The 14,330-nt window shown below is 44.3% G+C and overlaps 1 protein-coding gene across 1 annotated transcript in view; it reads left to right on the top strand.

Moving 5' to 3' along the window:
* The first annotated feature begins 11,802 nt into the window (after positions 1-11,802).
* The window catches only part of LY75 (lymphocyte antigen 75), an 82,216-nt gene continuing 79,688 nt past the window's right edge, over positions 11,803-14,330 (top strand). The window contains exon 1 of the mRNA XM_063085637.1: positions 11,803-11,896. Within this exon, the coding sequence (XP_062941707.1) occupies positions 11,803-11,896 (94 nt within the window). The remainder of the gene's footprint in view (positions 11,897-14,330) is intronic.

Raw genomic sequence — 14,330 nt, 5'->3', positions numbered from 1 at the left:
TTTACTCCCCAAAGCCAGCACCTGCATCTCTCTGTTGAGGGCTACCCTCAGGTTGCATGAAGCCAGCTTTTTCTGCATGCACAGAGAGTGTCTTGGAATTTATATCCCCCCAGGTTCAGCCCTTACCCAATGATTGACAAGTATGGAAGTATAAATACCCCAGCTACCTCACTCCTGATGGAATTTTCTGTGATGTGGCCCACACGTCTCCAGACCCATCCCCTCCAGAATTGAGACAGTTACTTTCTGTGGGGCTTGGCTTGACATCTCATCCTTTTTTGTCTTACTTCCCTTTCCTGTTCCATTTCCCCCACTACCCTACTAGTTTTTTTTTCTGGGCATACTTCTCACCTCAAGAGTCCTGTGACAGCAAGACCAACTCCCAGGATTTTATTTGCAGATTCTCTTGACCAGGGTACTTTCACACAAATCTTTATCCTAGTACCTGGGAAACCCATCTCAAAAAAAGGCCATTTCATATTCTGCTAAACCATTTAGAAATTGGCTATCTTTGAAGCAGGTGTCTATCCCTGATCCAATCAGCTATAACCAAGGTGGCAGAGTCATGTGGAACAGAGCACAACAGCCTGTGCCCACCCTTCATCAGGGGCTTTGGCCATGGGTCAGGGCAGCCTCTCGGAGTATGAGAAGCACAAGCCAAGAGCTGGAGATCTCTCCAGAGAATACATCCATATCCACTTGGGTAATACCTGCTGGGCATGAATATGGCAAAGTGATAACAAGTGAATGCGACCACTGTGAACAGTATACATCAACTTGGAGAAACTAAAGTGCTCTCTGTCCCCAGTGTGGAAATGACAATGTGTCATTTGCAACCATAAAGCAGTACCTTAAAATAGGAAATTCAAAGATATAAGAAACAAACAAAGCAGAGTATAGAATCAATAGGAATCACACACACACACACAAAGCCTCCAGAAATCAACCCTTCTCACTGAGAGCAATGTGAGGTTGATCGCATTTAAGAAACTTAACAACATCTTAGTTTTCCATTAACTCACAGAGGAGGTCTGACCACCCATGGGGCAGAAACATACTACGTTTATTTACAAGGTAACAAGGTTACACCTTTTTTAATGGTTGTATTCTGTTTTTAATTTTTGAATTGTTAGGTATCTATCTTTCATTCTGTAAATTGCATAGAGTAACCTGGTACATGATTTATAGATTAAATATTTCACTCTAACAGTAATAAAACACTAAAAAATCCTTTAAATTCAATAATTACTTAAGTCACACACAGATGTCCTAATATACTAGTAACACTATAAAATAAAAAATGAATGAAATCAGAAAACATGCAAGGTGTCTTTGAAGGAATCAAGGAAAGAAAGAGCCATAAAGATTCTACCCAAATTCATTTGTGGTAATAACCATACATAGCACAGTAGGACAAACTCTACCTCCAAAAGGGAGAAGAAAAACCCAATGTCTTTTATGGAACAAGCAAGAGTTTTCATTTTTACTTTTGAATTATCATCCATTGTTCCCTGACAGTATTCTTTTCCTTGCATTAAAAGGAATTGTGCCCTGGAACCAGCTCCCATGGGTATAATAAGCATGCATATAATTATAATACAAAGGAAGATCTGTCAAGAATTCTCATTCTAGCTCATGGAATCAGGGTTGACTTCATGCAAGAAATCTACCTCAACTAGAACAAAAAGAAGAGACAGGGAGTAGGATGTTCTAAGGACTTACTCGAGTGATTACCATTTTTCACTACCGCAGGTTAAAATAACCTCTGCAAGTCTTTCTCTTTCAGAGCTTCTCATTCATCTATCTTTAAGAAGAGAAGTGGCAAGCCTGATTGGATCTTCTTCTTATGAAAGAGAGTAATTAGTTCATTTCCAAAAAGTCTCTCATAGCTATCTGATCTCTATTACCACTGCTACCACTATAATTCAGACTTACATGATTGTTTCCCTAGACCTTTGCAAGAGTCCTGATCAGTTCTATCTCTAGCCTTCAGTCAAATTGCTACCACTTTCAGAACAATATTATCAAAACAATGTGCTCATTATGTCACTCTTTCCACTCAGAAACCTTTAGTGAGACCCAAACAACTGCCAAATCAAGTATGTATTCTCTGGTTTAGCGTTCAGACAGATGCAAAAGAAGACCAGACTGAAGAAAGAGCAATACCACCATTCACAAAGAAGGAAAGACCAGCGTCATTAAGAGCCTATCTCTCTCCAAATTAACCCTTAAATTAAATGCAGTTCTAATGAAAAGCCAAACAGTGTTTTTGGTGAAATTTGACACACTGATTCTAATGTTCAAATGGAGAAGGAAAAAGGCAGGAATAGCCAAGAGAATTTTGAAGAGAAAAAACAAGTGAAATGTCTCACCCTACCAGAAACTGAGTCTTATTCTAAAGGTATAATACGTAAAAATATTATGCTATTGTTGGTGCAAAGATAGGAAATTATTATTATTATTTTTTTTTAAAGATGACCGGTAAGGGGATCTTAACCCTTGACTTGGTGTTGTCAGCACCACACTCTCCCAAGTGAGTCACGGGCCAGCCCTAGGGGAAAAAATTTTTAATGGAGCTATATACAAAACCCATATATTGTCCCATGAACTTGTGGATATGTATATATGACAGAGGTGAAACTTTGTATCAATGTAGAAAGGATAATGTTGGGATAATTAATTAAATATAGAAAAAAATTATTCCCATTCCTCACCATATTGCCAAATGTACCCCAGGTGGATTAAATATCTGAATGTATAAAGGAAAAATGTTAATGTATACAAGAAAATATAGAAGAATAATTTTATGATCTTTAAGTAGGAAAGGATTTCTTAAACAAGAGTGAAAAGTATTCATCATAAAGGAAAAGATTTGAACATCTAAAAACAAGTAAATTAAAGTTTAAACTGTCTATATAATAAAATATACCATAAAGAAAAACGATAGGCCTTAAATTTGGAACATAAATTTATTATACACATAACTGAAAAAGGTTTGATATCCAGCATATATAAAGAACTCCTAGCTCTCTCTGCTCTCTCTGCTTCCACCATCTTGCAATGTGAGACCCCTGAGTCACTGTCACCACCACCAGATGGACTTTCGACTTCTCAACCTCAGAAACTGAGTTCTGGTCAAGATGGCAGAATAGATGGTCCCGAGTGTCACTCTCTCACACAAATCAACCAATTTACCACTATAAAAATGTAACATCAACCAAGCTAGGGCTACTGGAGCTCAGGAGAAGAGGAGGAGAAACCTACAGAGCTCATGAAGGTGGGAGAAACCACTATGAGAGAAAGAAAAAACTGCTCTCAGCATTTCGAGCTGCAGCCACTTCAGTGCTGGAGCACGTGGAGCAGGAGCCAGCAGAAGCCACAGCTGTGCCCTTTAGATGGAGTTACTTGGAGGCAGCAGGGGAGAAGAGGACTTTGGTGGCCCCCAGGACAGCAAGATCACTAGGGTTCCCATGGACCCATGCAGGAACGAGGAGCCAGAACAGCTGAAAAAGGGAGCCATTCAGAGGCTGGTGAGTCAACACAAGGGACTGGCACTGGGCCTGCCCCATGGGAAGTGTTTGGAGCACGGACAGTGGGGAAGATAGGCCCACCAGGAGAACACTGAGACACAGCAAGGACAGCCGATCTGCCCCCCAATCAGCATAGGACCACTCAGAGGAGACTGGTTGGGAATGCACAATTGCATGGGGTGCAGTTTGATGAAAAAACTGAGGCCCAGATCAGAGTTTCTACACAACCCAGGTGCACTGAGTCTCTGGAGAGCCAGAAGTACCTATAAGGTCAACCATTAAACCCTGAGCTGCACAAAAAGCCTTCCCTAGGGAAAGAGCAGCAATTTAGCTCAACAACACAGCTCAAGTACTGGTTCCCACAGGAAGTTCCCCCAAGTTAGAAGTAAGCAAAGGACAAAAAATTAGTTCTGGCCCAGGCACACCACCAATGCCTTGGGGCCCACCAGGGGACATGAGACATGGAGCCAGGGGCAGGACCCCCACCCACAAACACTCACACCACCAGCACCTCAGGACCTGCCCAGGAACCCAAGGCTTGGAGCCAGGGACCAGACCCTACTCCCACATCCAGGCATACCACCAATGCCTCAGGGCCTGCCCAGAGGCCTGGGGCTAGCAGCCAGGGACTGGACCCACCTCCCACAACCAGGCACACTGTGCCAGCACCTCAGGGTCTGCCCAGGGACCAGAGGCATGGAGAAGGGGACCAGACCACCCTCCCACAACCAGGCACACCATGCCAGTGCCTCGGGGGCCTGTCCAGGGACCAGAGGCATGGAGAAGGGGACCAGACCACCCTCCCACAACCAGGCACACCACACCAGTGCCTCAGGGCCTGCCCAGGGACCTGAAGCATGGAGCCGGTGATCAGACACTCTCCACAACCAGGCACACTGCCAGCACCAAGGAGCATGCTGAAAATATCACCTCCACATGGGTGGCCCACCACAGCCACCACAATAACTATGGCTGCTGCAAAAGTGGCTAGATGCCACAACCACCACGCAGTTGGTCCACCAGCCTCTGGAGTGCATTGACACAAGGAGAGTCTCCAGCAGAGATAAATAAAAGAAGAGGATGTCTCTCTCCACAAAGCCATTTCAGAGTGACAGAAGAAGCATCTGCTCTATGATAATATTGGGGGAACTGATCACACCTCTCAGCAATGGACAGATCATCTAGGCAACAAATCAACAGAGTAACCATTACTCTTTCAGAAGGAGAGAAGAAATCTAGGGTAATTAGAGGGGGGAGGAGGGAAGGAGGGAGTGATTGGGAGAGATTGGACAAGGGGCATAAAGAATAATTATGATTTGTAACAATGTATATATTAGTGATACTGATTTGATCAACATATCTCAATGTTGAACCCCAAAAATATGTATAATCAATTTTGCTCCAATAAATTTTTTTTTAAAAATTCTGTCTTCTAGCTATTTAAAATTACAAAATAAATTTTTGTTAACTATAAAAAAGAACTCCTAAAATAAGGAACTCCAACAAGAAAAAGACAAACCAGTAAAAAAGATGGGCGAAACAATGAATATCAACTCAACCAAGGAGGAAACTCAAAAAACAACAAACATAGGATGCGCAACCAACTGCTGACAACAATGTAGAGTAATGGAAACTGGGAGTTTCAGTTGGTAAGACTTGGATGAACAATCAGCAACATCACCCTTAATGTGGAGCATGCACATCATTGAATAGCTAGCAATTTCCCTCTTAGTTGTATATTCTAAAAGAACTTTTGTGCATGTGCTCAAGGAGTCATGTGGCCACCAGTTTCCTCATCATGTATTCATCAAATAATAACTTATCTGCACAGTTTCATTTGATGTGGAGTTCTTCTTGTCCTCACCCCACAGTGAGGTCTATGAGGCATGATGGATGTGAGCGGAAGGGTTTTGAACCCTCAAGGTTGCCCTGCATGTAAGCATTACAGTTAAAAAAGAAGCTATGCAGTAGCTCTTACCTGACTTTGAGTCATACTTCTGCCGCTTGCTACCCATCTAGCCTTAGGCAAATTTTTTAATCTCTCTAAATCCCAGTTTCCTCATCTGTAAAGAAGGGCTAATAAAACCTACCTCACAACTAAGAAATTATCATGAGTGCTGTATTTTTAACTAAACTCCAGACTTTATTTGTAGGATTTCCCTAGTTTTTTCACTGACATCCTTTTTCCAAGGTTAGGTAGACCTGAACCTTGTCCCTGGGTCAGAGTCAGCTTTGGTAGAGGGTCACATCATGCTCTGAATTCCGAAGTTAGAAAATCTGACCTTCTCTACCTTCTGCTAAAGTTGGGGAAATAATTGTTCTGAAGTGTAAACCTGATCAGTTTCCCCGAGGAGCAAAGACTCCTGGGCTTTGATTATTTATCATTCTAACTTGTTTTCTTGGAACAGATTTTGGCAATGAAGTTAGTTAATCCTGAGGAAAGAGCTTCCAATTACATAAGTAAAAGACAGACATGTCACCCCTGTTCTTGCCTCTTTGCCAAAACACAGTAAACAGGTGACTCTGCCAAAGTTCAAACTTGTCCCTTTGTGGCATTTCTCACATGCAGAAAATCATCTGTAAAATTGTTTCCTTCTTTTCCAAGGCATGCACATATGATGAAAACACTTCCTAGAGAATTCCTGCCATGCTGGAGACATTGCACTCCTACCCAAAACACATTACTGATCCTTGCAGCACACTCCTACCAACACCAGCATTCTCTCGATTTGAGACCCACCCTTGTATTCCCAGATTTTACTTCTGCCTCCCATCAGAAGCAGGTAGCTAGCCCTGAGGTGCTCTTATGCGTATTTTTGGACTCTTCCCATCAATCTCGGGGATCTACATCTAATCTCTCTAATACTCCTCATATCCACAATGGTCACTGAACCTTCTGAGCTTCAGTTTCCTTGTCTATAAGGGGAGATGGCAGGGAATAGACTCCAAGATCTCTACGTACTCTACAATTCTGCAGTTCCTTGGTGTCTGGGCACGAGGTTAAGCTGACTAAGTTAACCACATCCACTCCTTGTCCAGTCTCTTATGTCAGTGTTCTGTAGCATTCCCTCATCTGAGAATGCTACAAGCTAAAGTCTGTGGAGGAAATTCAGTTTGTTCTAACAAGATGAGTTGTTTAATTTTGTCTTTGTTTTTTAAGTGGTAGAGTTGCAACCTTATATTTGCCCTTTGGGGTCTATGTCCATGACTATAATCCTCAAGGGTTTAGCTATGATCAGGAATAAATGAAGATCTCTATTATCACAGTGTAGTGGGAATTGTTTAAAATTTATTCTTAGACCAAGTCCTTATCTGAGCCTCCTGGGTCCTCCTTACTACACCTGGGACCATCTGTGGGCATCGTCACAACTGCAGTTTAAATGTATTCTACACTGGCTCTCTTGGTGCCACAACTACTTATGCAGTTGAATATGCTCCGTGTATATTGTTTCTCATTCACAGCTGATTCAGTTTTAGATGCTGTATTAAGGTACAATTCTTTCATATTTTGAATCAGTATCATCAAGTTCCAGTAAGGAGGAAAAACAAAAAACAAAAAAAACCCCAAGCTAAGTAGTTTAATCAAAGAAATTTAATAAAGGGAAATAACTAGTTACAGAAGTGCTAGAATAGCTAAAAACAAGTGCTAATGAGGCTATGCACAAAGGAACAACTACAAGAAGCTACTGCCATCCATGAGGCATGTGGGACAGCGAAGGAATTACAGTATCAGTGTGGGAGCCACGGCTACCCTGTGAGAGCTAGAACCTCGGACAAGGAACTAGCCAAAAGGAGCTGGAAGCATGACAGGAGTTGCCTGGTGGGAACTGGAGCACAAAAGGTGGGGCTTCCAGGCAGGAGCTGGAACCACATAAAAGACACAGCCACTGCTTGACATGCTCCCAAAGCAGAGAGGGAAGAAATAACCTGGGTTCTCCCCCTCCCAAAATCCCAGCTTCTGCAAGGAACTCCCATTGGCTGAACCTAACCAGAAGGCAAAGGGCAAGGGAGTCAGGGAAATGCAGTGTAGCCCCTTGGGATTCAAAGTAGGGAAGGGAAGGGAATGCATCTAAAAGAAAACAGGCAAATAACCTGTACAAGAATGGTAAAAGTATAAACATAGGGAAATATGTTCATTAGTAACCAGGGAAATCCAATTTTAAACCACAATGAGATACCACTTTATCCCCTACCAAAAATTTTTAAACGCCAAATGTTGATGATGTTCATCTGTAACTAGTTATTTCCCTACAGTAAATTTCTTCGATTGAATTACCTAGTGTGGGTTTTTTCTCCTTACTGGACCTTGATGATACTGATCCAACATATGAAAGAATTGTACCTCAAGACAACATCCAAACTTGAATTAGCTGTGAACAAGAAAAACTGCTCATGGAGCATATTCATGTTCTGTGGTGGGAATGCTTTGTATACACCGGGGAGAGTGTAAATTTGAAAACACATTGGCATTGTCTAATGATGTTGGTGCTAAACATATACCATGCTTCAGGAATTTCATTTCCAGGAACATATCCTCGGAAAACTCTAGCAATGTGCATTAGGAGACAGGTACAAAAATGTCCACAAGAGCATTGTTAAGGACAGTAAACTACCCAAAGAAAAACTACCCAACTGAAAACTACTCAAATGCCCACCAACAAGAGATAGATAAAGTGTGTTTTATTCTTGTAATGGAATGCTATATAAAAGTGAATGATCTACAGCTACCCATACCAACACAAATGAATATCACAGACATAACTTTGAGCAAAAAAGATAAGTAGCAACAAACAAACAAAAAAACACCTTACAGTTACATAAAATTCAAAACCATGCAAAATTATATATACTGTTTAAGGGTTGAATCATATATGGGAAAACCGTAAGGAAAGGCATGATAAATAATTCAGAGGAGTGGTTACCTCTAAGTGGGAATAAAGTGCATATATCAGGAAGTGGCCCACGAACATAGTTACTCTTTATTCTAGCTATGATATATTTTAAAATTAAAAACATGACTTTATAGGTCTTAAAAGCTCATGCCCCCTCTCCCTAATTGTAATTAGGAACAAAATACTACTAACACTCTCACACACTAACACAAGTTCTATAGTTAGATTTTCATCATGGTATTTTCACTTGTGGCTGTTAACCTTAGTGAGTTACTGGTCCTTTCTGTGTTATCTTAGTTTCCGCATCTGTAAAATGAGGATAATAGTATTACTTCCTCCACAGGATGATTACTAAATGAGAGAGTACACAGGCGCTGCTTCCCAGTGGCCTGACACCCATGGGTGGCAGATGTCTGTTATTTTGTTCACACTATTGCCTCAGCTTAGAGTGTCCTCACCGCCTTTGTCCTCTGAATGCTACTCATCCAAGGACATCCAGTCCAGTGCCGGAAGACCTCCCCTCCCACCCAAGTCAAATTCCATCTCTCTTAAATGCCCAGAATTCCTGTTTCCTGCACCATTTATGAAGCATTGCTATATATGTATTTATTCATTCATCCAGCAAATCATGTGCCAGTACTAGGAACATAGAAGTGGATAAAGCAAACATAGTCACTGCCTTCATTGAGCCTGCAGCCTGGTGAGAAAGACATTAAACAAATGAGCGAGCACTTGATTATTTAATACAGCTCTGCTAAGTGCTATCAGGAAAAGGTGTGGGATGCCTTGAGAACCTGCCACAGAGGAAATTCACCTAGAATGCAGACTCAAGAAAGATTTCTTTGAGAAAGTGACATTCAAAATGAGACCTGAAGGATACACTGCTTTCTATTGTCATCATCAATAACAAATATTTATTGAGGATCTATAACCTAGGTGAGGTATCAGTGCATATGTCCCTAAAGAAAAAAGAGCAACAGGGAGGTATCCATGCCAAGTGAAAAGAATGTACAATATTACGCACATGTTTGGAGGAGAGGTACCCCAAGGGCTAGGGCTCTTTATAGAAACATTTTACATAAAATGTGGAATATGAGCAGAAACTTAAAGGAGGAGTAGAACTATGATGGGGGGCGGGGAGAGGCTTTCTTGATAACAGTATATGGGCAGATACAGGAAAAGGGCAAGGCAGATTCAGACAGGTTAATTGAACCAAGGAGTGTCATAGGAAAGGAGCTAAAGATAAAGGATCAGATTGTGGAAGGGCTTCTTTTTGTATCATGGGCTTCCTTGAGACTCTCATGAAAGCCTTGGACTCTTCCTCCTTCTCAAAAAAAGGTGCATTTATAAAGCTGCATACATTTCAGTAGTTCACAATCCCCTGAACTCCCAATTAGAAAGCCCTGCTATAAGCAATTAGCACTAAGAGGATTTGGGCAGACAAGTGATGTGTTCCAAAGTGTTTAGAAGGATTCATTTGCCAGAGAGAATAATAACTGTTGGCAGTGAGGTTAATTGAGAAACTATTGCAATATAATGCAAGCAGGAGCTCAGATGGCCTCAGGCTAAGGTGGTGGCTCTAGGAACTCATTTATTAATTAAACTAACATTTATTGAGAGCTTACTCTAGGACAGGCCCTGTGTCCTAGAGTATTGGGGACATGATATTGAATAAGACAAGACTATTGCCCTCAAAGAGCTCCAAGCTAGGCAGAATCATAAAGAAAGATAAGCAACTACAGATACAGAGATCAGACCAGTGGCAACTTCCCTTACTCAGAACTTTCCACTGTCTGTTCCTCAGAAATAAAGTCTTCAGTATCATATTCAAGGCCCTTCAGAAAACAGCAATAACTCACCTTTCTGCTGTCATTTCCACTTAGGCCCCCACCACAATCACACTCTCTCTCTCTCTCTCTCTCTCACACACACACACACACACACACACACACACACACACACTCACACACACACACACACACACACACACACACACACACACACCCAGGAGGGCAACTGCACTGGACTCTTGATTGTCTTTTCATCGTGCTATGCATTTTCCTGCCCCTGTTCTGCCATTATTTTTCTCCCATCCACTGTACCTGATCAAATTTCTACCCATTCTGCAAGGCCCAGTTGAGGTGCTGCCTTCCTTGAAGCTTTGTCTGAGTCTCCCTGTTCACTCTGCCCTGAGTTATTGTGTGTGCCTTAGTCTCTCACTGTACTAAGTAAGCTTGAGAAGTCAGAAATGTTGTCTTTTCATCCTCCTATACCATGAGATACCCAGTTCCTGTGATGGTAATTGTTCACTAAATCTACTGAACTGAAAGGCTGGAGCCTGGGGACAGGAGCCACAGAGCCAGGGTAGGTTTGGGAGCCATCAGTGAAGCCTGGGCAGCTGGAATCAGGAAAGGCAGCCTAGACACTCACATCCTCACGGAAACATTCACTCTTGGGGAACAGGATGGAGGCCATCCCAAGTACACATCATAGGATGGGCAAATAACGGGCTTTAAAATATAGGACATTCACATCCAGGCAACTTAAGTCGTTAGGAATTTGGCCTATTTATAATGATAGCAGGACCAACAGGTGGAAAGTGGGACCCCCAATTTCTGGTTCTGGGCGCAAACTTCCCCATTTCTACTGGATTATTATTATTATTATTAAATTATTAACGAAAGAGCTTATTTGCAAAGGTTAAATGGTTATAAAGCCTAAATCATTCTTGGAGGTATTGTAGGTTCTGGGATAACTCTTGCTTTTAATTCTTTAACAACTGCGGGTAGAACTGCAGTGTACTATTATCCCACCTTTGTTTACACTATCAAAATACCCCCGGCGTTGCCAAGGACGACTGAATTCTTTGGCTCGGCTGCAGCCGCCACACGACGGGCCACATTTCCTCCTCTGGGGTACAAGTGTATGTGGGTGCCTTCCAAGCACAGCTGTGGAATGCAGAAGTCATCCCTGACTGCGGTCCGCTAGGGAGACGGCAAGCTCCTTAACTGTCCGAACCCACCCACCAGGCTGGTGCCAAGTCCCAGCAAGTACTGCATCCCTTAACTTTGATGATGATGAGGCGGGGGCCGGGACCCCCTAGCCCAGTGTCTCTGCCTAGACGCGCACTTCCCGCCTCCTCGCGGGTCCCACCCCTCGCAGGTGTCGGGAGCTCGCTCCCGGTCGTCCCCCCGCCCGACCCCGCCCCGCCCGCCCCTGACTGAGGAGGCGCACGTCTGATTGGCCGAGAGCAGCGGGGCGGGGCCCGGCGCCCAGGGAGGCCCCGAGCTGAGGCGCCGGCGGGGCAGGCTGGGCTCAGCAGGAGTGGTGGGTTCCGCGTGCGCCCGACGACCGGCTCTGACCGCTTGGGCCGGCTTAGGATGGGGACGCGCGGGGCGGCCTCTCGCCACGCGGCGGGGCTCCTCATGCTGCTCCTCCGGTGCTTCGGGCTTGCGGAGCCCTCTGTCCGCGCAGGTAACCGCGGGCGCGTCCGGCCGCCAGCCCGCTGGGGGCCTCGACGCCGCAGGTCTGCCGACCTTCCTCCGCCCGGGTCAGGGCTGCGCTCCCGGGTCAGAGCACGGCCACGTTGCTCGGAGGGGTCTGACGCCGGACGAGTGAGCCAGGGGAGGTCTGGCGGAGAAGGCGCTCCACGCCCTCGGGGGCCCAAGAAGAGGGCGCGGTGGGGCATGGGAGGGCAGGGCCTGGCGGGTGCCGAGCGGACGCCGGAGGAGAAGCGCCCCGAGTCTTTCCTGGGCGGGGCCCCCGCCCCTTCCTCGTCGTCTCTCCTCTGAAATGTTGCTTCCCAGGAGTAGGGGCTCGCTAGCTCCCCCAGGTCCTGTCTCGCCCGTTCTCGCCCCTCCTTCGCCCCTTGGTCACCTTGGCCATTCAGCGTCAAGAGGCGCTTCCTCCCCGCAAGTGCCCGGGATCCCCACTGACTCCCCGACTTCACTGCGCCCACGGTGCACGTCAAAAAGGAAGTCAGGTTAAACCGTCTTCTTCAAAAGTAACCACGACCTAGAGTCTGTTATGATGCCCTCCCCCACCGCCTGGAGAAACGACCCTTTCTTCTAATTGACTTATCAGCTCCACACGCCCCACCTCCACCCCCGGCTGACAGCCCCACGCTGAAGCGCAGGTCCCTTGCTTGGGGACCTACTGCCTCTCCCTTCGGAAGCAGGGCGAGGAACAGAAGACTTTCGCTAACGCTCAGGGTAGTGCCAGCCCCGCCATCCCCCTTGGCAGCAGCGGGTTTTGCTTTTGCTTTCTCTTTTTGCCTTGGCAAAAGGTGTGCTGAGGGCTTTGTTTCCTGGTGGGGCTGCATAATGGGCAGTCAGTGGACCGTCCCTATGCACTATTTCTGTTATCCTGCTTGTATGTGGAAGGTAAAGATGGTCAAGGCAGTTTTACAAAAACGTTAATTGTTTGTGGCTCTTATTTTCTTTGTATCTGAGCTAAGTTACCATCTGGTTTAGACTTTCTTCAGAGAGTGATAAGAAGAGGTTTCTCAGAGTGGGAGTAGCATTCTCCTAGCTACATCAAGGACCTTTTAATGGGCCTTGCTCTGATTCACACTTCTCCATTCTTCTTTGACCCTCTGAGCTGGAAATTTCCAAAAAAGCCATTACTAACACAGTCGTTTATTGCTGTGAGAATTGTTTTGCCTGCCCCACAACCTAAGGAGACAATTTTCACTGCAGCAACTGACTGCAGTGAAAACGCAACTAACCTTTCAGTCACTAACCTCTTGGTTTCCATCTACATCTGCTTTAGTCTTGTTTTGTCTCCTCCACAAAATTCAAGATTTCCTTAATTCTTGTAATTTCTACTATCCCTGCCCTTTCTCGTTTACCCAAAGCAAAGAACCAGGCTTAACTGTTCTCCGTGAACTAGGTTCCCACAGGTATTTGTTTTCCTGCATCCTTTCTTCCTTCTAGCATCTGCTCTTGTCGGCTTCCTTTCACCCTGAGTCCAGACTTGTGGCCCTATTAGAGAAAGCACTGGAATTTTGAACTCCCTGTCATTTGGGTAGGTTATTTGGCAGTGTGTCAGCTTCACGATGCTAGTGATGGCATGCACCTCATCGGGTGTACACGGATTGGCTTGTGCAGGTGGTCTCGGTCTCCCAAATGCTGAATGAGCACCTGTGTGTCCTTCAGGAGATGCCAAGTGCTTAGTTTATTTTTCTGCTTCCTTGGAGAGCTAACAGCTTGCAGGAAACCAATCCTTCAGGGAACCTTGAGGTTCTCACCAGCCCTCACCACCCAGTCTGTGCTCAATGACATACTGACTCCTGGTAGACTGCCATGGACGCAGCTGTCACTTCAGGACCTGTTTTTGAACTAGTAAGCCCAGACTTCTGATCCTCTCCTACTGCTCCTGTACACTCTGCGCGCAAGGTAGAGACTCCACAAAATGCTCAGCAGTGTGAGCCATGGAAGTTCCCCTGAAAATATAAATGGTGTTATCTTCATCCTTCCTAAGCCCTTCTCCTCTCCATTTGTCCGTGATTATAAAATATTGATATCCAGCTTCTCTTTAGAATGCACAAATCTCTTTGGTCTAGGGCTTATAAGACAGAAGTTAGTGATCAAACAATGAGAGAGATGAATTTCCTTTGACCAATGGAAAAATACTAACAATTTTAGTATTTAGTATTAGACATTTTCTGTCAAACACCACTGGATATTTATATAAAATGAAGCATATAAAAAGTCATTCTAGGGGTGATAAGGCCTCTTTTTATTTACATCTGCCTTTTAGATTTGTCCCAATGTTGCATTTAGAGGTAAACATTAAAACTCCCTTGAGGACCGGTATAAAGTTCTCAAGTGAACAAGATGCAATAGAAAACTATCCGTAAAGAATCTGTTTTATAAATTGCTCTGTAATTATCTTTTCAAAGTATAAT

The sequence above is a fragment of the Cynocephalus volans genome, chromosome 1 (assembly GCF_027409185.1).
Source record: "Cynocephalus volans isolate mCynVol1 chromosome 1, mCynVol1.pri, whole genome shotgun sequence".
Classification (NCBI taxonomy): Eukaryota; Metazoa; Chordata; class Mammalia; order Dermoptera; family Cynocephalidae; genus Cynocephalus; species Cynocephalus volans.
Note: the sequence above shows the minus strand (reverse complement) of the source record. Positions and strands in the feature narration are given on the sequence as shown.